The 21,316-nt window shown below is 39.2% G+C and overlaps 1 protein-coding gene across 1 annotated transcript in view; it reads right to left on the reverse strand.

Annotated features, from left to right (window-relative positions):
- Positions 1 to 2,972: 2,972 nt before the first annotated feature.
- Positions 2,973 to 21,316, reverse strand: part of ITGA8 (integrin subunit alpha 8) — a 177,616-nt gene continuing 159,272 nt past the window's right edge. Inside the window, exons 28-30 of the mRNA XM_004757564.3 lie at positions 17,117 to 17,218; positions 7,438 to 7,560; positions 2,973 to 5,801 (exon numbers count right to left, since the gene is read on the reverse strand). Of these exons, the coding sequence (XP_004757621.1) occupies positions 5,715 to 5,801; positions 7,438 to 7,560; positions 17,117 to 17,218 (312 nt within the window). The 3' untranslated portion in view covers positions 2,973 to 5,714. The remainder of the gene's footprint in view (positions 5,802 to 7,437; positions 7,561 to 17,116; positions 17,219 to 21,316) is intronic.

Raw genomic sequence — 21,316 nt, forward strand, 5'->3', positions numbered from 1 at the left:
TTAAGCTACCCATTTTGTGCAGCTTTGTTATGGCAACCCTAGGAAGCTAATATAGAAGAGATACATGGAGTTTTTAATAATTACAAATTCTTATGAATTAAAAATTATTAAATATGCTCTGACCCTAGAACAAATTAAGTGAATAAAAGTTAAGTAAAAAAATTTACAACCAGGAGGTCCACTGTTACTGCTTAAAAAAAAAAATCCACCTACATTTGGAGAGCACAGCAGTTTGCTGATAACTTGGTTGTTCCTACAACACAGTGCATAATCAAAATAAGCAACAGCACAGAGATATTAAGAACATCCACACTGTGTCTTGAATTTATAAGCTAAATTCAAGACTTTTTATTGTCAAGAGGCACTAGTACCAAGCTACATTTCCATGTGGATTTCGGCCAAAAGTCATAAATAACAGAGAACTTGCTCATAAACAATTCCGAAAGGCAGTGTGTCAGGCAGATGGTATTTTGGGGGTGGGGTCAGGGAGAGTTTAACATGGCCAAGCAGAGTTGTACTTTACACACACTGGCCATTCTACACTTGCTGTTGACTTCAGCATCCCTGGGGGCTTATGGTTTTACTCAGCTTCCAATGGAGTCTAAAGTTGCAATGCTTTAAACGTCTAATGCTAAAGAAATCAACCTTTTCATGTCATTGGAGTTCTGAAGGAGAAAATCTGCAATATTTGGGGCAAAGAGCATCAGACCTTATGGATATCAGGTCAAGGTTTTCATATTTTAGCTCTCCGGGAGGGCGCCAGGGTGCCTTATCCTCTAGGGGTAACCCATGAGTATGGCACAAACTTGTGCGACTCCTAAGGGAATTCCACCTTCTCACAGAATTCTGCCCTGAGTGAGAAGGTACTGACGCAGTTGAGTTTCCACATATAAAATGGCCGGAAGTTACAAAGATGTCAACAGAATTTGTTGAGAAGATCGAGATTTCACTGTACACATCTACACACAACTACAAAGCCTTTTACTCCTATAAAAGGCATGCTAAGATGTTTTTTCCTCTCACTGTGAACATGTGCAGGGTTCCAGTGGGGCTGGCCTGGAATAGATCCTTCTGTGTGTGTTTTGGTGGTCTTGCCCATCTCAGACGAGTTTGTGCTGGGATGGTGCTTTGATGGTCAACTACGATATGACTGCATCCCAGATTGGGTTTTGCATTTTTTTAATCTGGGATACGCAGGTACCCTTGAACCATCACAAGCCTTTAGCTATATCGAGGCTTTGAAGTGTGAGTGACATACAACATGAAGTGAAGGATTCATCCTACTGCTTGCTTTAGGCTATAAAGAAAACATGGAAATATAGGGTTCTTCTTATTGGGATTCATGATTATTGGCCAGAGAAACAGCAGGTATTTATTTATTTATTTAAAAGATTTTATTTACTTATTTGAGAGAGAGCGAGTGTGCACAAACAGGAGTCAGGGGGTGGGGTGGGGACAGAAGCAGACCCACCCGCTGAGCAGGGAGCCCAAAGCAGGCCCTGATCCCAGGACCCCAAGATCATGACCTGAGCTGAAGGCAGACGCTTCACCAACTGAGCCACTCAGGTGCCTCAGAAGTGACAGGTATTTAAATATCTCATAGGGTATAACCAGTAAATTGCTCTATATTGAATTATTGATAAATATCAGAACTCAAAATTAAATGTGTACAACAAATAAATGAGTTCTAATGAAATACAAATTGAAATATTGCTTGAAAGCAATTACCAAAATATCTTAACGACAGAATTAGGAAGGAAATAGTATATTTAGGTTAATGCAAATTGATCTAGTGTTCAGAAGAAACAATGTTTTTTTTTTTTTTTTAAAGATTTTATTTATTTATTTGACAGAGAGAAATCACAAGCAGGCAGAGAGAGAGAGGAGGAAGCAGGCTCCCTGCTGAGCAGAGAGCCCGATGCGGGACTCGATCCCAGGACTCTGAGATCATGACCTGAGCCGAAGGCAGCGGCTTAACCCACTGAGCCACCCAGGCGCCCCAGAAACAATGTTTTTAAGAACTAAAAAATCTTTATATGCTTTGACCAAGCAAAGACATGTTAAGTTCATTCACTGAAGTAACCAAAAGAAACCTCATCTATGGAAATATTCAATTTAATGTTATTCTTAATATGGGAATCTGTGAACAAGTATTCCTGATGGGAGGGGAGATGGTTAAACATTGGGAGATGGTCCACTAACTGAATAAAACTTTGGGTCACTATTATAGTAACATTGCATGGACACTATTCAATAGGAGGATATAAAAATTCATTACAAAGACCCTGGGACTTTGTAATGAAAGCAGATTACAAAAGTTCATGTTCCCCATGATTACTGTGGACATAGTTATATTCATTCATTTATTCTAGAAATGTTTTAGAGCACTGATTATATAGCAGATATTGGTGCTAAGTGCTGTAGACACAAGGTAAAAAGGTATATTTCCTGCTCTCATTAAGGGTTAGTCCAGCTGAAAGATAGTCATGCAAACAAATGGAAAAGTGTAGTTATTCACAAAATGCCATTGGAGGGCAGGAGGGGCCTTCAAGTTGGCTGAAGACACTGGAAAGCTTCAAAAAGAGGTAAGATTTTTATATGGACAAAATTTGAAAGGCAGTGTAGAGAAAAACAATCAGTTGTATAAGGGTGGAGGTATTTGAAGTAACTTAATTTTTAAAAATATCCTTATTGAGATTTGATCCACATATTATAAAACTCACCCATTTAAAGTCTACAATTCAATATTTTCTTGCTGTGTTCATAGAGTATGCAAGCACCACCACAATCTAAGTTTAGAACATTCTCCTCATCCCAAAGAAATGTTGTATTTTCTCTCTTTCGAATTTCTTCCGTTAAATGTTTTTATAATAATAGAAAATCAAAGCATAAAGACAGAAACTTTTGATCTCTGCCATTGTGGGAAAGCTTTACATTGTGTGCAAAACAAACCACAAGTACATAATCGTGTCTTTATTTTTTCCATTTTATTAGTGACAAGGTAAATAGGTTATGTGACAATCTTCACAGATATCTACACATGTATTTAAATAAGAGAAGAAAAAGAAAGGATTTGAGTTGAAAGAGTGAGGTTTAAGTGGCAACTAGTTCCTGTTGTTTATTGTATAAAAATCTCCAAGAGTATGAAACTTGATTTGCCCATTTTTTCCACACCTTCAAACCAGATGCAAGGATTTCAGCAGGGATATCTAAAATACACATAGACTCTAACAGAGGCATGGTACAACATGAATTATGAAAGTGATTGGCAATGCAATATGGGAAGGAAATACTCTCAGTGCATTGGTAGAGTGTTCCTCACGTGGAACGGATGCTCAGGAACTGATGACTGGTGAGTTCACCTGATCTCAGGTGTCCCCCTTCCTCCTTTTGCTTTCACATCTGAGGTGGCAGAGGGGACCACTGTGTGCCTGATGATCCTCTGTCAAGTGCCTGTAGGTAGCAGTGCCCATCCCTCTTGAGAGGACCAGGACCTTGCTCCTTCTGGGTCCCAGTCTTGTTCTAGCATCTCTACTTTCCTCCAGCTGTCGATGCAACCCGGTCCATAGGGTCCTACACTTATGTAGCCCTAGGAGTTCTGAGTTTCTTCACATATGTTAGCTTAAAAGGCAATGGGTATGTTTTCCCAGGGACATTTTATGACCCCAAATCCTGAGGAGCTAATGCCCAAAGTCAGGCATGATGACAAGAGTTAGGGCATTTCTCGGGGGCAGAGAAACCTATTGGGCACTCTTCCAATTATAAACAGACAGCCAGCTCCCTGTAAAACCAATTCTACCTAGAGGATTAACATGGAAGACCCCCAGAGGCTAGTGTGGGACCCTCAAACTCTCTAAGGCACCTGTGGTTCTCACCCACAGTCAGCCATACACGCCGGGAGCCAGACTTCAGTCCTCACACACTTGAAACCGCTACCATGACAGGGTTTAATTCACAAGTGGGAAAAATATGAACTGCATCAGAGTATTCTTCCATGTGCCTTGCATTTGGTTTCCAGTGAAGCTCTGCAGCTGTAGCCAAATGGCTTGCCTCCAGGTTAAGGCATGACAGAAAATTTAGTGTCTGTGAGTTTGGCTCATGTTTCAAATAAAGTGTGATTGTTGACATTGGGAATACAAATTTTCCAACTGCATTGTAAACTGAAGGATTTTGGTCTGCTTACTCTATTATATGTAATATTCAGGATATTAATTTAAAAATAACTAATGCCAGTGTAAACATGCTTTAGATACATAGGTCTATAAAATATTGCACATAAATATAAAATTTGTTCAGCATTTCTTCATAGTAATTTTTCATTATCATAAAAAGGATACAAAATTGAGCAGGTTACATGAATTTGGCTGGTCAAGTTTACTTAAAAAATGATGACATGATGCACGGTTATGGATTATTTACAAGAGTTTTAAACATCAACTTTTTGTGATGGTTAAATTTTAGATGGTGGGAGAATAGCCTAAATAAAGATTAGTTTCCAAAGGTATGTACTATAAAGATTAGCAGTAGAAATGAGTAGTAAAGTTAGAATAGGCAATGGTAGATAAAATTCTTAGGAATTCCTTTTCTGGGTTCATCTCACATCTGCATAACTTTATATTTCTTTCCCATGTAAGCTTCACATGTCCTCCCTGTGTATATAAATTTGAGGTATAGTGGAAAAATAGGTATTTAATCCCAAGCTAAATATTGGTATTGCTTCTTATAGATATTAAGAATAATGCTTACCCATATTGTAAAATTGCTTTTTTATTAATGGACTCTAGAAATTTTACCATTACTTTTAATTACTAGACAGGTTCAGGAATACCTTGAAATTTATGTATTGCTAATTAAGTCAATAGGATTTTTGTTTCTATAAAAGGAACTATAAATACAACATTTGCAAAGCTAAATGAAGCAGACGTGAGTTCCTGGAAATTGTGAATAAAAGTGATTTCAGTTAGCAGGTGATGTAGTCTTAAGTAAAACTGTCTGCGTTTCTTTAACACTGTCTAAATCCTGAAGAAGCTCTATTTATTTATTTGCACAAGATGGTTATCTTAGAAGGGAATTTAGTGAGTGATTTTGAAAACCAGCTAACCAAATTCTAATGTCCAAATTTTCTAGATGACCAGACTATCCGCCTACAGACATGGAAAATAAATAAATAAATTGTTATCCTCAGTTACAAGATCATCTTTGTCGTTTCAAAAGTACTTTCACAGTACCAACAACATATGCTTGTCTCCCTGAGCCATAACTTCATTAGAAACATATCTTTTCCATAGGGAGGTGTCAAATGTTCTGTTGGATGCAGTAGTGTTGGAAGGTTCGGTCCTAGTTCACCTTCCGAAGTCAATTGTGATTCAGATAGTTCATCTCTGTGGCTTGAGTTGGATTTACCTGGAAAGCAACTTCAGTTCCCATGCCCATTTCAGACATCTGCCAAAGACAGAACAACTAAAGCAAAAGACAACTTCCATGATTGCTAATGGTTTCCACAGTGTTGAGGACAGACGTTGCATCGCCCAGAAGGGTCTCTGGGCTCTGTGGCAGCTTCTCCAAAGTGCAGCATAGAGGAGGTGACATTTCTGGGGTGCTTCCATTTCCTAGGTCACTGGCAGGTACAGGGAAATTTTTATTGAACCCTTGTGTTCCTTCTTTTCCTTGAACAGGACCAGTGTTCGCGTGCTTTGAGTTTGGGTTTTTCCTTTTCATGCCTCCGCTGCTTTCTCATCTGTCAATTGCTCCCTGTCATTCATATCATCTTGGGGGGGTCTTGCTCTGTCAAAGAATCCACACTATAAACCAGAGAAAAGAGAGCTATAAAATCAAATTGCTCTGGGAACGGGCTGAACTCCTTATTCTAAGGATTTTCACTTTCTGTGTTTTCTAAGGAAATCAGAACTCTGGATATTATCTGTCTGATTCTCCAAATGAGGAGGGGAAAGCAGAGTATTCTTTACTTGCAGAGAAGAATTCATTGAGTAGGGCAGAGTGTTTGGGTCGTTCCTCCTATCACGTTATGGTAGTGGGGTTATGTCCCTGTTTTGTATAATCCACTTGTGGACCTGGCGTTTTTTTCCTGATATTATAGCTGCAAGGCCCAAAGACTTCCTGTCTGCTTTTCTGGATGCTTTCTGGAGCCTGCAGAAGCACTAACTGCTGAAGTATACTGTAGCTACCTTGGAATGGAATTTTAGAAAGAGAGGAAACGTTTGCCTATCTCTCTGTACTTGTGGAACACATAGCATACAGAGGAAAAGTAGATTGATCATTTCTTTTAATCTCTGAACATCTTAGTGACTTTCCAAAGATCAACCATCAGCTTGAGGAAGAAGTGATTCTAGAATCTTCATCCTCCCAGATTTCTATTAGTATTTGGTTTAGAAACCTGGAACATCAGTTCTTACTGTTTCTTACACTGAAGCCAAATTCACTGGGTTTCATTGAGAACTATTGAGTCGTTTTTTTTTTCAGGACTAGTACCATATTCTGTCAATTGCCGTATGTCATAGTATCATTTATGGAAACAAAGATAGTGGAAATAAAAGAATAATATAAGAGTTTCTTTCTAAAGGCAATCTATGCTGTAGACTCTGTAGGCTCAGGATGGCACAAAACAGCTTACAATAATGATCAAGAAAGCCATATTTCACTCACATGGCAAGGTTTTCTCAGTTTACTAAGTAAGCCACGTAACTGTTTTAAAATTAAAATACACTATGATTTTGGGGAACCACAACGAAAGTAGTTAACTCAGATGTGACCAGATTAATTACTCTTATAGTTATGTAATTGTGACACTGTTCTTATTTTGGAATGGAAAGCTCTGTGAAACTGGGTAGTCATATTGGTTTTGGGCCAGAAATTAATGCATTTTGTAGATTTTTACAAGAAACTTCAGTAAAACACATGAAAGAGTACATTAAATCGTCCTAATGGAGTTGGACTAATTGGCAAGAGACAAAAAAAACAAGTTCCAGAATATAACATGCACAATCTATTTGGCCTGATAGTGCAAGTATCAGTTAATTACTATATTAATCGCATCTGCATAGTGCTTATAGAGAAACATCTCAGAGGATTGCTGATAGGACCATGTCAGTAAAAAAGCTTGAGATCTTGATCCAAGCATACTGGAAAGAGGATCACAGGTCTCAGCTAAGAAAGTCTTAACTCTCTCCGTATTTATTTACAAGAAAACTCAAGATAAAAGCGGCATTAAACACTCTTGGTCTTCTTACATGTCAGCTATACACGCATAGTAAGTTTGCCAAAACAAATATGATGCAATTTTCCTGTTATGCCTTTTGGTCTGTTAAAAATTCCCAAATCATTACTCTGGCATTGTCTTTCTAAATCTCTAGGTGTATCCTTGTAAATCCTCTCAGTGGCTTCTCTAATCAACAAGAAAAATAAAAGAAATAAACTTACCTTCCATAAAGCTAAGGTTAAGATGGCCAGAACCAATAATCCAAGAAGTATTGCTAGTATTATTACCCATAATGGGATTGAGAAGGAAACATTTGGAGTTGCCCAAATAATGGATGTCTTAATCTGAAATGGAAAATAAAGCAAATGAGCTCAAACTCTTGGGGGAAATAAGGCAGTAATTACCACTATAATACTGGGGGGGGGTCGTTCTGAAAAGTTCCATGTAATAGTTGAAATCATCTCAGGGGAGATCTGAATGTCTAAAGCACTCAAACATAGAATCTTAAAAACCAGCACATTCTCAGGTCCCCCAGGTTGAATGGAAGATCTAATTACAGACACCTGGTGTGTGTTTGGCTTAGATAAGCCCAGAAACCCTGACATGGAATTGAGGTAGACCAAGACTTAGAACCAATGAGGTGGAAAGGAATGACCTTAAATTGGGATGGACCTCTTATGGCAGTAATGACTAAACATAGACCCTCCACAAGGCCAAGTCTGTCCACACACATTTCTCCAAAGAACTGAGCTAACCTCATTGAGAGGTGAGTTGAATTGGATCCATCAGACTGATGAATATGAAAAAAAGATTAGAAATCACCTAATCTAACCCCCCATTTTCCACATGAGATAAATGAGTCCCAGACAGGCTCAGTGAGCAAAGTGAATGCTAATTGTCCAGATGCATTGGGGCTGACTTCAATCCTAAGTCCAGGTTTCAGTTGCCAGTAGAACTCATTTTACTTCCCACTAGGGAAGTTGCTAGGGAATTTGGAGGAAAAGGAGAACCTTTCAGCAGACCTGCATGCATCACCTCTCCCTCCCCACATGGGCAGAGCAGCTCCCCTGCCCACGTGCCTTTGGATAGCCAGTCAGCAAAAGAAGTTGTAGACGCCCAGACAAAACCAAGAAGAGGCCTAGCCATGATGCTAACACCCTCTGCCAAAGAAGAGAGAAGTAAAAATATTCTTGGATCTAAAATATCCTTCACCAAGGCAAGCCTATCTGTTTTTAAAGAGAAGTAAGCACTGTTCAGTTAAACTAGTCTAAGTTCTCCTTACTTTAAGTGTGCTGGTTGGAAGGATCATGGGTTGGGTCCCGACACCTGCTCAGGAGCTCTAGGCCACAGTTCTCTAACCTACCAATCAGGAGATAGTAGAGGCATGGCCAAGGTCGATGGGTCTGGGATGAGTCCTGGCAGGACACATATGGGTGTTTTCGTAGCCTACACCCAAGCATGGGGTCCTGACCATGCTCAGCTCTTTCCTCTGCTTCTTAAATTGGAGCATCCTGCCTCTGTGCTTCTCGGCTTGTCTGGCTTTTCATCGCTCCTTCATCTTGGTCCATTTCCTCTATGCGGCGGACATCCTGATGACTTAATTCACTAAATTCTCACTAAATTACGTCCAGACTAAACAAAGGCATCAGGAGTAGAGAGACTGCTAGTCATTCCACATGCACAATGGTGCCAGGGACTTGAATCCCTGTTCTCAGTGAGAAAGAGGCTGGCCTTAATCTGCTCACCTTATCCCTGCCTACTTTGCATGCTAACTCCCGTTGCTGAGCAGTCCCTATTTCATCCAACACATCAGCGGGAAATGCAGCATTCCAAGACCATGCTGCGATGAGCCTCACCCCTCTTGCTGCGGTCTAAAGACAGGACACCTGGTACATGAAGCAATGCACCACAAGAACTCAAAGCAGTCATGATGCCCCTGGATTCTGTAGCCACGTAACGTATTCCACACTGATCCTTTACGTGTACATGGCTGCATGAGCAAGACAGAGACTGAGGACTTCTGAATCACCTTTCTTTATATTCCTTTCCCTTGGTGAATTACATCTAGTACCACCTATGAAAGCAGTGCTCAATCCTCATCGTAAGGTGCTCAGAGAAAGGACATGAAGTGGTCTTTCAAAATGATCCTAATATTGCTGGAAGCAGACTCTTACAGTTTCAGTAATGAGAATTTCAGAATTTTAGAACCACAAGGGATAGTAGTGATCATGTACTTACCAGCCAGTTACAGTGAGCCAGGAGAGAGGAAATATGGAGCCATGGAAAATTCTGAGGTTTCTTTTCTTTGCTTTTTTTTTTTTTTTAAGATTTTATTTATTTATTTGACAGAGAGAGAATGTGTATGCATGCAGGCAGAGCAGCAGGCAGGGGAAGCAGCAGACTCCCCACTGAGAATCCTGGGATCATGACCTGGGCGGAAGGCAGTTTTAACCAGCTGAGCCGCCCAGGTGCCCCAATTCTGAAGTTTCTTATAACTGTTTCTTCCAACTGTTTCTTCCCCCTGAGTATACCTCTAAGTGCACCGAGGAAACAACATAGTTTCTGGCTATATTTGGTACATGTACTAGAGATCCCAAAATTTATCAATAGGTAATTTACACAAGGAACCATATTCCTGATTTACCTTAATTTGCCTCTCATGGTGTCATGTTAAGCATAGGAAGCCATCCCAGTTTTATGGAGAAAGAAAGGCCAGAGGGCCACATACTGTTCTGTTCAATTTGTTAGGTTAATAAAAAGTAATAGAGCTACCAGTGACTTTGCTGGGTTCCTTTGCCTCTTGGCTAGTATAGGTTTTGATGTTATTATCTAAAAAACTGGTCATTTTGTAGAAACAAGTAGGGAAGGTCACTTACAAAGAGTTAATAATGGTATGTGAAGGCTTTTTTTTTTTTTTTTCCCAGCAATGATGGAAAAATGTAAGTAAAATATTTAATTGAACAGGATATGCTTATTAGGGTCTCCCGAAGCAGAAAACAGCTTTATAGGTATAATTACAAAATCTATTGGCTTTTTGTTTACAGTTACTTCCAAAGTTCCTGACAGCAGTGTCTTAAAAACATTTGAGAGTAGATGATCCCTCCTGTCTTTTCAGTTCCAAAATTCTGAAAATCTCATCACCCAAATGGTCATCAGTCTGCTCCCAGTAACATTATGTTCACTTAAAAAATACCATGTTATTCCCTTTCTCTTGAGTATTTTACAAGTTAAGATTACACATGTCATGTACATTTCCTGTAAGTCATCATATGTAATTAACCAGGAGGAAAGGACAAAGAGTTTTAAAAGAAAGCAAACTGGAAAACTTTCCCCCTGCGCCTGCATTCTGCTTTTCTTGCCTGCTGCCTTTAGGACATCCACTTGGCACTTAAGCAGGCCAAACTTCTCAATCTAAAATGCAAGCAGCTGCAAAGACCTTCCTTGGCCCCTGGTGTTTTCCTAAACTTATCTAGGCTTTGCACTACATAGTCCAGAAGTCACTACGTTGAGGACAGTGGAAATACAGAAAATCAACAACAGTGCCCCAGAGCATTTCTCCGGATTTCCAGTGCAGGGGAGCTAATTGGTTGTTGCTGGAAAGAGATGGATAAAGAATCAAGGGTGACGCATCATTGGAGGAGTCATATGTGTCTTGGAAAGGCAGGTCTTTCTGAGGACACATTGATCAGGGAGTCATATGACTTATTCATGTGTATAAATGCCAATGGGGCATTTCCTTTATGGGTGGAAACAGATAAAGCCCAACTTTTCCCGAAAGTCAATGCTCTGAATAAACTAGAAACTTAAACTATAAAGGCGAGATTACTAGGGAAAGACACTGGATCACTTTTATAGGGCCAAAGTTTATTTAAATTTGTATTAGAGCTGTGGAAATTACAGAATGGTTTTGGGAATGGTTGCCAAGAAATAAAATGTTGGAAAATGCTAAAACTTTATTAGTATTTATGTTTGTCTTGCAGCTCATTTCGATAAGCCCACAAGAAACTTAGGTACCCACTGGATAACTAATAGGGAGAAAAATAGGTCTTAATTTTCAGTTTCTTATGACAAAACACTGATTTAGTGTAATAATTTTTCATTCATTTTAAATAAGATTTATTAAATACCCCATGTTCTCTGAAGCTCTGTAGATATGATCATCAGCTCTAAGTTGAAACATTCTGTAACCCTGCTCTAGATCAGTGCGAGCCAATAGAAATATAATGTAACCCACATGTGTAATTTTAAGAATTTTCAGTAGCCATGCTAAAAAAGAGGAGAGGTTAATTTTAATAATTTATTTAGCCCTAAATATCAAAACTATTATTTCAATATGTAATTGATACCAAAATATCCCCTAAACATTTTAAACTCTGCCCATTTTTAAAATGAAGTCTCCAAAATTTTTATATGTATTTTATATGTGCAGCACATAACAACAAACTAGATTTTCAGTGGTTAAAGGGAAATGTAGTCTCACAGAAAAAAACACAGCTGCATTTAATGGACAAACACCTTACACAGCAACAGTTTTTAGGTTTACATTTAAATGAGTTAAAGTAAAACTACTAGTTCATGCTCACCATGGCCACCTGTCAGGTACTCACTAACCTCATGTGGCTGATTGCCACCACACTGGACCGCACAGCTCTAGAACATTTTGTATAATCTCACACAATGTTGTATTCGCCCATTTACCTAAGTCCCTCTTTATAAGAGTCATTCCTTAAGAAGGTGGTCCCAAGGCAGAAGGAAGGGTATACTGAGAACTAAAGTTTCCTTGAGAATATGGGCAAGCGATTACATATATCCACTGTTTTAAGAAAGAAGGGTAAGGTTGACTAACTGAAGTAAGTACTTAAAATTTAGGGAGAAAAACTCAAGTGTGTGCCAACTAATCAATAAACTGTTCCAGTTTATTTTCATGTATCAAGAACCTATAGCTATTTAAAGAAATGGCATAGAATTTTAACAATTCACTTATAATTATCTGCAACTTTAGGAAGTGAGATTCATAAATTTTAAGTGGTTCAGATTTTCTTAAAGTGATGCTAAGTAGGGAACATTTAATCTTACTTTCATCATGTCATAAATCTTGTTGTTCTTCATTATGGTTGAAAGACTATAAATAAATTTTTAATATGCCTACATTTTATCATTGACATTTATGATATGTTTTTGTATATTTTGACAAAATACTAAGGTAGGAAGAGAAAGCTCCCTTGTATTTGCAACTGTAATTAATGTTGACATCTGACAAAATCTTGTGTAAACATACTTCATAGGGGTCACAGGAATGTTTTAAATGAATATACCAAGATACCCTACCTACAGTGCCATTTAGAACAAAATAGTATCATAAGGTGGACCAGCTGGATGCAAATTTTAACAACATTTAAATAACCCCTGTGAGATAAGCAGTTTGAACTCCAAACAGTTGTTTAATATAGTAATTCCATTTTAAGGTTCTGAAGTTGTGCTAACAAATGAAATGGATTCACAGTTTTTGTATGAGGTTTTCAATAAGGATTCTCATGTACTCTTCTAATAACTACTGTTGGAGTTATACTAGACAATAATATTCCCTCCTAGGTGTCAATTATGGAATTTAGCTTTAGTGGGACAACATATAAATGCCAATGTTTGTTGCTAAGCAAAGAAAGTGTTCAAGTAACTGAATCCTGTTTTTACTGCTGCGCTGTAATGATTGAGCATTCAATCATAGCCCTTTGCATCAGACCACCTTTCCCTTATCTCTGAACACAGCAAGGGTCATGTTTCAAGAGTTCTTTACAAACACAGACATGGGGCAGGCAGTGATAGGGGGCGCTCTTTCCTTCAATGTGTGAAGCTCACATGGGGCTCCAGAAATGGTTGAATCATGACCATGTTGACAAAGGAATACAAACTAATTATCCCATGCAAGGGCGTAGGAAAACAAGTCTCCTTACAAAAGAAGTATCTGAGAAGGTCTCCCCATTGGCAGAATATGGATAGGAGCTGTTATGGTTCAACCTAGTCCAACTGATAGAGCACCTGAAAGCCATTCCCTTTTGCTGCATTCTTTTCCAGATAAAAATGACCTTTGAGAAGAACTCACTTTAAAAAAAAAAAAAAAAAAAAAATCAGCCAGCTCAGAGCACAGTCCTCTCAAACCAAGCCACAGGAAAATCATTTCCCTGCAGCACAGAGCAAACTATCCACCAGCCAGATCTTCACTCTGTCAGGTATTGGGAGACCCGACAGCACCTTCATTCCTAAATGTTTTTCCAATAACCTTACCATAAATGATGTGGTAAATCATCCACCTCAGATAATAGGGCTTTTAAAAAATACAGTGACAAGGGTGGTGGGGATGGGGGAAGAATATGTATCAGATGATTTTGTGGATCTTTTTGAGAGGAGTTGAGAGCAGCAGGCTGTCACCTGTGGCCAGTACAGAAAGACCCAACACTGTTGACGGGATTGGCTGTAACATATGTTTCTGGTATGGAACACATGCTCTGAGAAAACAAAGGGACCCAGATTTATCTCCCTGAGAGAGACAAGCCTTTGAACCTCTTTGGATGAACATTCTATATTAAAACCCAAAGCCTCTGTCTTCTAGGTTGAACGTAAATCCAAACTACAGCAGACATCTTGTGAGGGAAAGAAAGTTGAGATAAATGAAGAAAGATGTGGCCGTGCTTACTTTAAGATGCCACCAAAATTTATGAAAATATTTATACATTTCCAGGCTGGGCTTCTTTGACTTAACCAGGGAGGGTGAGACATTTTGGGAGGGTTACTATTACTGAGACTTGAGGAGTACCTTGTTCCAGGTATAATGCAGGGCTTCAGAGACATCATTTTACTAACCTTCTCAACAATGCTTTCCGGTGAATGTAATAGCCTGAGGGAGGTACAGTGATTCCCTGAAGATTTCCTAATCAGAGTGGGTAGAGCCAGGATGAAGCCCAAGAGAATGTGTGTGTGTGTGTGTGTGTGTGTTTAGTAATATAATCCCATTTTTGTTGTTTTTTATTTTTCAAATTTGATTTTTAAAAATGTTCTTAATTTACCCGTATAGTATATTCTTAGTTTCAGAGGTAGAGTTTAGCGACTCATTAGTTGATTATAACACCTAGTGCTCATTCCATCAAGTGGCCTCCTTCATGCCCATCACCCACTTATCTCATCCCCTGCCCCTCTTCCCTCTAGCAACCCTCAGTTTGTTTCTGAAACACGTTTGAAATGTGTGTCTTGCTCTGTGTTGCCTGGCCCCGTACTAGAGAGTCCTAGTGATTTTATTTAATTTTTAATTTTTTTAAAAAAGATTTTATTTATTTGACAGACAGAGATCACAGGTAGGCAGAGAGACAGGCAGAGAGAGGGGGAGGAAGCAGCCTCCCTGCTGAGCAGAGAGCCGGATGCGGGGCTCAATCCCAGGACCCTGAGATCATGATCTGAGGCTCTGCCTCTGCCTCTGAAGGCAGAGGCTTTAACCCACTGAGCCACCCAGGCGCCCCTTAATTTTTAATTTCTTAAGTAAGTTCCACACCTGGGGTGAAGCCCAACACAGGGCTTGAACTCACAACCCTGAGGTCAAGACCTGAGCTGACATCAAGGGTCTGACGCTTAACCAACTGAGCCACCCAGGCGCTCCTCTCAGTACTTTTATTTTATTTATTTATTTGCATATTATACTCTCAATGATGCTGGAAAAGCATTTGACAAAGTACAGCATCCTTTCTTGATCAGAACTCTTCAAAATGTAGGGATAGAGGGTACATACCTCAATATCATCAAAGCCATCTATGAAAAACCCACAGCAAATATCATTCTCAATGGGGAAAAACTAAGAGCTTTTCCTCTAAGGTCAGGAACATGGCGGGGCTGTCCACTATCACCACTGCTATTCAACATAGTACTAGAAGTCCTAGCCTCTCAGTGTTTATAAAGCACAGTGCCAGGGTTTTACCCGATAGACATCCTCAATCCGGATAGTTGCGGTGAGGTCTTAGCATATATGTATTTAAAGTTGCGTGGGTGATGATGCTTTGGATACTCAGGGTTGAAAATCACTAATCAAAGGATTCATCTAATTTAAATTGCTAGAAGTAGATTAGGCTAGAAAGGTTAAATTTTATAACTACATTTTAAGACCTAGGCTGATAAGATGTCATGACAGTATCAACTTATATACCACACCAAGCAGTGCTTCTCAGACTGAACTGTGGACCTGATGCCTGTGATAAAATGCAGGTCCTGACTCAGCAGGTCTGGAGTGAGGCTTGTTTCTGAATTTCTGATGATTTCCTAGGTGATGCAGAGGCTGTTATCTTCAAATTGCACTGCGAGTAACCAGGGTTCAAGTCGGGGTTGTATCCAGGGAAGGACCCAGAGGTGAAGATTTAAATCTTACTATTTTTCCCAGAACTCTGGCTGTGATCATCTTTATTGTAAACTCAGGGTTTGGGTGACTGTGCCTGCTCATCCTCTGTCCCCTGTGTCTGCATTCCTTCTCTGTGGCCCTGCCATCTGCTGAGGATGACAGCAGTTGTATTGTGATAGAGACCCCCATCAGTAAAGTTTAATAGCCCCAATTTAAAAATAACATTTCATTCAAATGAAGCACATAGTGTACTCTTTTTTTTTTTTCCAGCTGAAAATTCTAGTTCTTTGCATGGAAAGGAAAGATGACTGGGGTCATCCGGTTGTCCCTAAGGAGGAGATTCCCCCCATCCCCAATCCCACCTCACTTCTCATGCTGTCTTTAAAATTAAACAATCAGGACAATTGCATTATAATCATTGCTATCTGGACTTCTTCCAAATAAAATCGCTTGCTTAAAAAGTAGTATTGGGGCAGCAGCTCTTCCTGCCCACGGGTCCTGTCCCCGTGCTTTAATAAACCATCATTTCGCACCAAAGATGTCTCAAGAATTCTTTCTTGGTCATCGGCTCCTGACCTCAGCCCACCGAACCTCACCTAGGTTCTAGAACCTCATCATATGGTGTCCCAACGTGGGGCTGTGAGTCCTTACATTTGGACTCTGAGCTTCAGTGCAAAATTGGTGAGTACTTTCTCTTTCCTTTTCCTTTAGTCTCATTTCAGGGGCTTTTCAAGGAGTATGGTCTTATTGGAACACTTGCATGTCAGTTGCTCAGGCTGTAATCCTCTAGCCGCTCGTGGCTGCTCTACGGGGAGGAAAGTATCTGTTTTTTGGCTGTAAGTTAGTACCCTGGCCGGAATGGAAATAAGACCTAGAAACTTGATACCCTCTCTTTATTCCTGTTCTTACATAAAGTTGTCTCTCTTGGGCACGGGACAGCCACCTAAGTCACCAGGACGGCTGCCAATCTTAAGACTCCTGTGTGAGGTTTCCTCCTGATAGATCTAATGTGATCCCCTCCACATCCCTGGTCTAGCCACTTCTGGCCGAGAGACCTCCACTGGGAGCCCGCTGAAACCAGTACCCGATTGAATTAAAACGCAACCGGGGACCGTTTCCTGGGGAAGTTGGCTGCAAGGGCCACATGTGTTGGAATGTCGCATAGACCATGATGGATTTCAGTCTTTACTGTTTCTTGTCAGTGTCTTCTACAAACTGCTTATACATTTGAAAAATAACCGAATAAACGAGAACCTTATATCCTTAAAAAAAAAAAAAAAGTAGTATTGGTCCTGTCCTGTGATTTTTTTGAGTAGAAATTAATAAGTAAATTAAATAAATAAATATAACTATCAGTTTAAAAATTTGATCAAACAATACTAAGTCATTTCCAGATGTAGATAAGAAAATAGTGATCCAGAGAAGGTAACTTTCCTCAAGTCAATAGCATAGCACAAGATGAATGGTGATTTAAAAAATAAGTATTTAATGAAATTATTGTGCCTCTATATTTTTCAGATACTCACTGCTATGCTTCCCTCTGGGAGCTTTGCTGGTTGATCTTTATAAGGCATCTTCTTAACTTTGAAGGACACCAGGGATGCAAGAGAATAGGGATCATTTTTTCTCTGAAATTAGAAATATTTATTTCAATGTATTCCATGCAAATATTTTTAAAATTACACAGGAAGGAACATTTAAAAAAGTTATAGGAAACCATACAGTGGTTTTCAGTGTTTTCCATTTCAAAGCAAAATGTAATTTTCCTTCTTTCTTCTTTTCTCTCTTTTAAAAAAATTTTCCCTATCCAATCATCTATCATACATCCAAGTACCCTTTGAGGCATCCATCCCACTGTCCATCCAACTGCCCATCCAGTTATTCATCCTCTTCTCAGTTCTAAAAAGAATTTGTCTTATTAACAAAAGACTTGGTACAATGAACATTAGAATAAAAACAGAAAGAGTCCTAGAAAGGGGCAAGCACAAGGATTAATATAGTTGCTGCTAGTGAAGAACGAAGGGGAGATAGAATGGGTTATAAAATTCTTAGCATTTGATAAAGGGAAATATTTTAGGAGAGAGACTGATACTAAATTATAAAGAAATTTATCACATTTCATCTTGTACAGAAGACCCAGAGAAGGCTTAGTCTCAGCACTGTTAGGATTTTGGGGTTGGATGGGGGACTGTCCTGAGCATTGTAGGATGTGTAGTAGTATCTCTAGTCTGTACCCACTAGATGTCAGCTCTACCCCACCTCTACCCCATACCTCTACCCACAACTCCACCCCAGTTGTGACAACCAAAATGTCTCTAATTATTGTCAGTGTCCCCCATGGAGCAAAATCCCCTTGGTTAAGAACCACTGACTTAAAGCCATAGAATTTTTGATAAAACTTTGCAGCAAATAAATCTTTTGTTTAATTGGTTCTTATATAAACTGTTGATTAAAGTCAAAGGAAAATATTTAAGACTCAGTCAAGGAAGGCCGTTTTGAGAACATAAATTTCTGTGGTTCCCCACCATTTAACTTAAGACAGTGATTAGAGCTATCTAGTCTTGGGCTGTAACTGGTTCATAATGGCTCTTAAGAGCAGACTTAAAATTTCAGGAATTTTGAGTATCAATTGTCAAACAGAGCCATTATTAAACTTCTATATATGTAGCTTTCAGAAAATTATATTTTTAAAAAGGCAATACACACTCAAAACCCAGTATTTATTAAATGTTTTGTTGTATTTTACTAGTACCTATGCTTTTCATAGTCTGTTGTACCTGGAAGGGGAAATACTATATGATGGTGTGCTAGTGCCTCTCTTCCCAACTCCAGATTTGGTGACGTCATGCTGGCAGTTTAAAATCGGGCATGGTGGGAATATTTACACCATGGGAATCAGCAAATGCTACACACTGGAGCTTTCCTCCCTCCCACAGAGCAGTTTATTAAACATTCATCAGTACTTCACCATTTATAATCCAATGTTGGTTTCCTGAGGCCAATCCATCAAGTTGGACTGTATAATTTTGTTTACATTTTTTTTGCAAAGTTTTTTTTTCCTGTGACTGAATTTTTTTCTCCCGTCAATAAATCCCATTTACTCTAGATGATAAGGACGGGCCAGAGTACATAAAATGTTTAAATACTTCAAGTCACTGTATCTTTGGCTTTTTCCTTCTTTCTACCCTAACATTCTAAGATAAGTAATTTTATTCATTTGGAAAAATTATTTTTTGGTTATTATTCTTTGGATGTTTTCTTGTCTCCTAGCTTTTCCATTTTTAACTGAAAGTTGAAGTGTTTTTTATTTTTTATTTATTTATCTTAAATTTTATTTTTAAAAGATTTTATTTATTTATTTGACAGACAGAGATCACAAGTAGGCAGAGAGGCAGGCATAGAGAGAGGAGGAAGCAGGCTCCCCGCTGAGCAGAGAGCCCGATGGGGCTCAATCCCAGGACCCTGGGATCACGACCGGAGCCGAAGGCAGAGGCTTTAGCCCACAGAGCCACCCAGGCACCCCTGAAATGTTTTTTAAAATGTGGAAAAACTTTGCTCATAATCTCTGGCATGTATTTGGTGATTTAAACCAATTTTCTCTACTATCCTGGCTGGTAGGCACAGAAGGAACATGACTAAATTCTGGTCATGAGATTCTACATCACAATTATATACTCACAGGTATGTCCATGCTCCCCAAACTCCAATGAACAAGTTTTCACTAGTCTCCAGGTTCAATTTAAAAAATTGATAGAAAAAAACTGTCTTGCTCTCGAAGTTGTATTTTGAGGAACAAATCAGCAGAGACCTCCGTCTCTGTCTCAATTCTAGATGGGAAGTTTTGTCCTGCCTGATTCTGCATTTATGAATATGAAAGTTTATTAATGAGTAAAAGGTGGGATTTGAACTCTAGAATGTAGACCATGGAGAAACATATTTCTGAGGGGATTTCTATTCACCTCCTTCCTTTACCCCCTCTGCTCTTGGCCACAGTTTGATTTTCCCTTATGTTTTACTTTATCACCAATCCTTAGTATCCTTTCCAGTGGTTCACAACCCCTTGGGTTTTGCTGAGCTTCAGAAACAACTGGCATCAGGGTCAGGGATTCTGATTCAGAAAGATAAGGAAGAAACTATATTTGTCCTACATTGTTTGCAATTTTGATCTTGTTTAACTTATTATTTGTCTCTACTACTTTTCTCCTGAACAAGGTTATATAGAAATGGAGGGTATAAACCATGGAATATAGTGTTTATATCTTCCACAGCACCTTGAACAGCATCAACCCTGGCCGACTGATCATGTAAATGGACAGTGAATGAACCTTCCACCCCACATAACATCCATTTGATAGCACCTTATAGAAGGTTTAGTTCTTTCAATGGTTGAATTGGACTCCCTCCACTATCAACTATATTAGAAAATTCCAGAAGTTGTAAGAGAGGTAGTGACATAAAATGGCGGCTGTGGTTCATGAATATGGGCTGTTGACCTGCCCCTCCACTATTTGATTCAGTGATGCAAACTGACACAGTCTGGGACCGGAACAAATTAAGGTGGTAGGCAAAGAGCCTGCAAACAATACATCTCATAGATGGAACTACTCTTTATTTTAAATTATTCTCCAAAACCAAGGTTTCTTTCATCCTCTTCAGTAGGAAAATGCATTTATTTTTTCATTTTCTAGATGCTCTGGTGCTCCAAAGAACGGGGGACGTAAGCAGTTAGGCTACGGTCAGCTGGGGCGGCCCCAAAGATACGCTAGTCTTGTGACGGCAGGTCAAAGGCATGGCACAGGTAAGTATTTAATTCATGAACGACAGTTATGAGCACAGTCATATTATTGATTCCACTTTCAAAGTTGAATGCTTTCAGCCAGGGTCTTCACATAACAACTGCATTTTTCTTAGGTTTAAAAGAAATCTCCTCTTCCATATAGCAATCTACTCATGTAATAGCAATCACTGCCATACTGCAGGCAATTTAGGTTTGAGAAAGCAGCTGGCGTTAATATCCCTTGACAATATCTTGGACCTTCAGCCAGCCCCAGCTAGTTACCAATCCTCAGAAAATGCCCTGCTCCTCTGTCACTGCTGCATGATTTTGACCATGGTTTGCAGCTCACTAGCTGCTTCTATTCTGCACTTTTGCATAATGATTTGCTTATGATCTTGGTACTAATAAAAATCCTTTAGCTGGTAACAAGTGGAGAGTGAGGCTTTTGAATTGGTTAAATACATGGTGTGGCTGGTAACATCTTGAGCCCTTCTACTCCGACCTTCCCACTGTTTAATTCCTTTTCAAGAATTCTTTTTGACCACATAGGCCATATTTAAGTACTCAACATTTGCCAGAAACAAAGCCTTATATGATGACAAAACCCAAGCAATTACTGGTAAAATCTTACACTGTGAAGGATTGTTTCCAGCAACAATCACAGGATAGGGTATCATTTAGGACTAATCTAAATAAAATCTGTTTCTGACCAGTTTGCATGTTCACCAAGTGGACAGAAACAAACATAATGCAGCAAATCATGTCATGCAAGAATTGTAAACTTTCTAGTTTGGATTAGGAAGGCAGAAAATGTTTACCTCCTTCTGGATTGCATGACAAAACCATTAAAGACCTCCAGTATGTAGTATATTCTTAGAGCAGGAGAGTCAGGGAGGGAGTGAGGGAAAGAGATTGCAGTAAGGAAGGCACTCTTCTTTGGCACTCAGAT

The sequence above is a fragment of the Mustela putorius genome, unplaced genomic scaffold (genome assembly GCF_011764305.1).
Source record: "Mustela putorius furo isolate JIRA1106 unplaced genomic scaffold, ASM1176430v1.1 tig00003913_pilon_pilon_pilon, whole genome shotgun sequence".
NCBI lineage: Eukaryota > Metazoa > Chordata > Mammalia > Carnivora > Mustelidae > Mustela > Mustela putorius.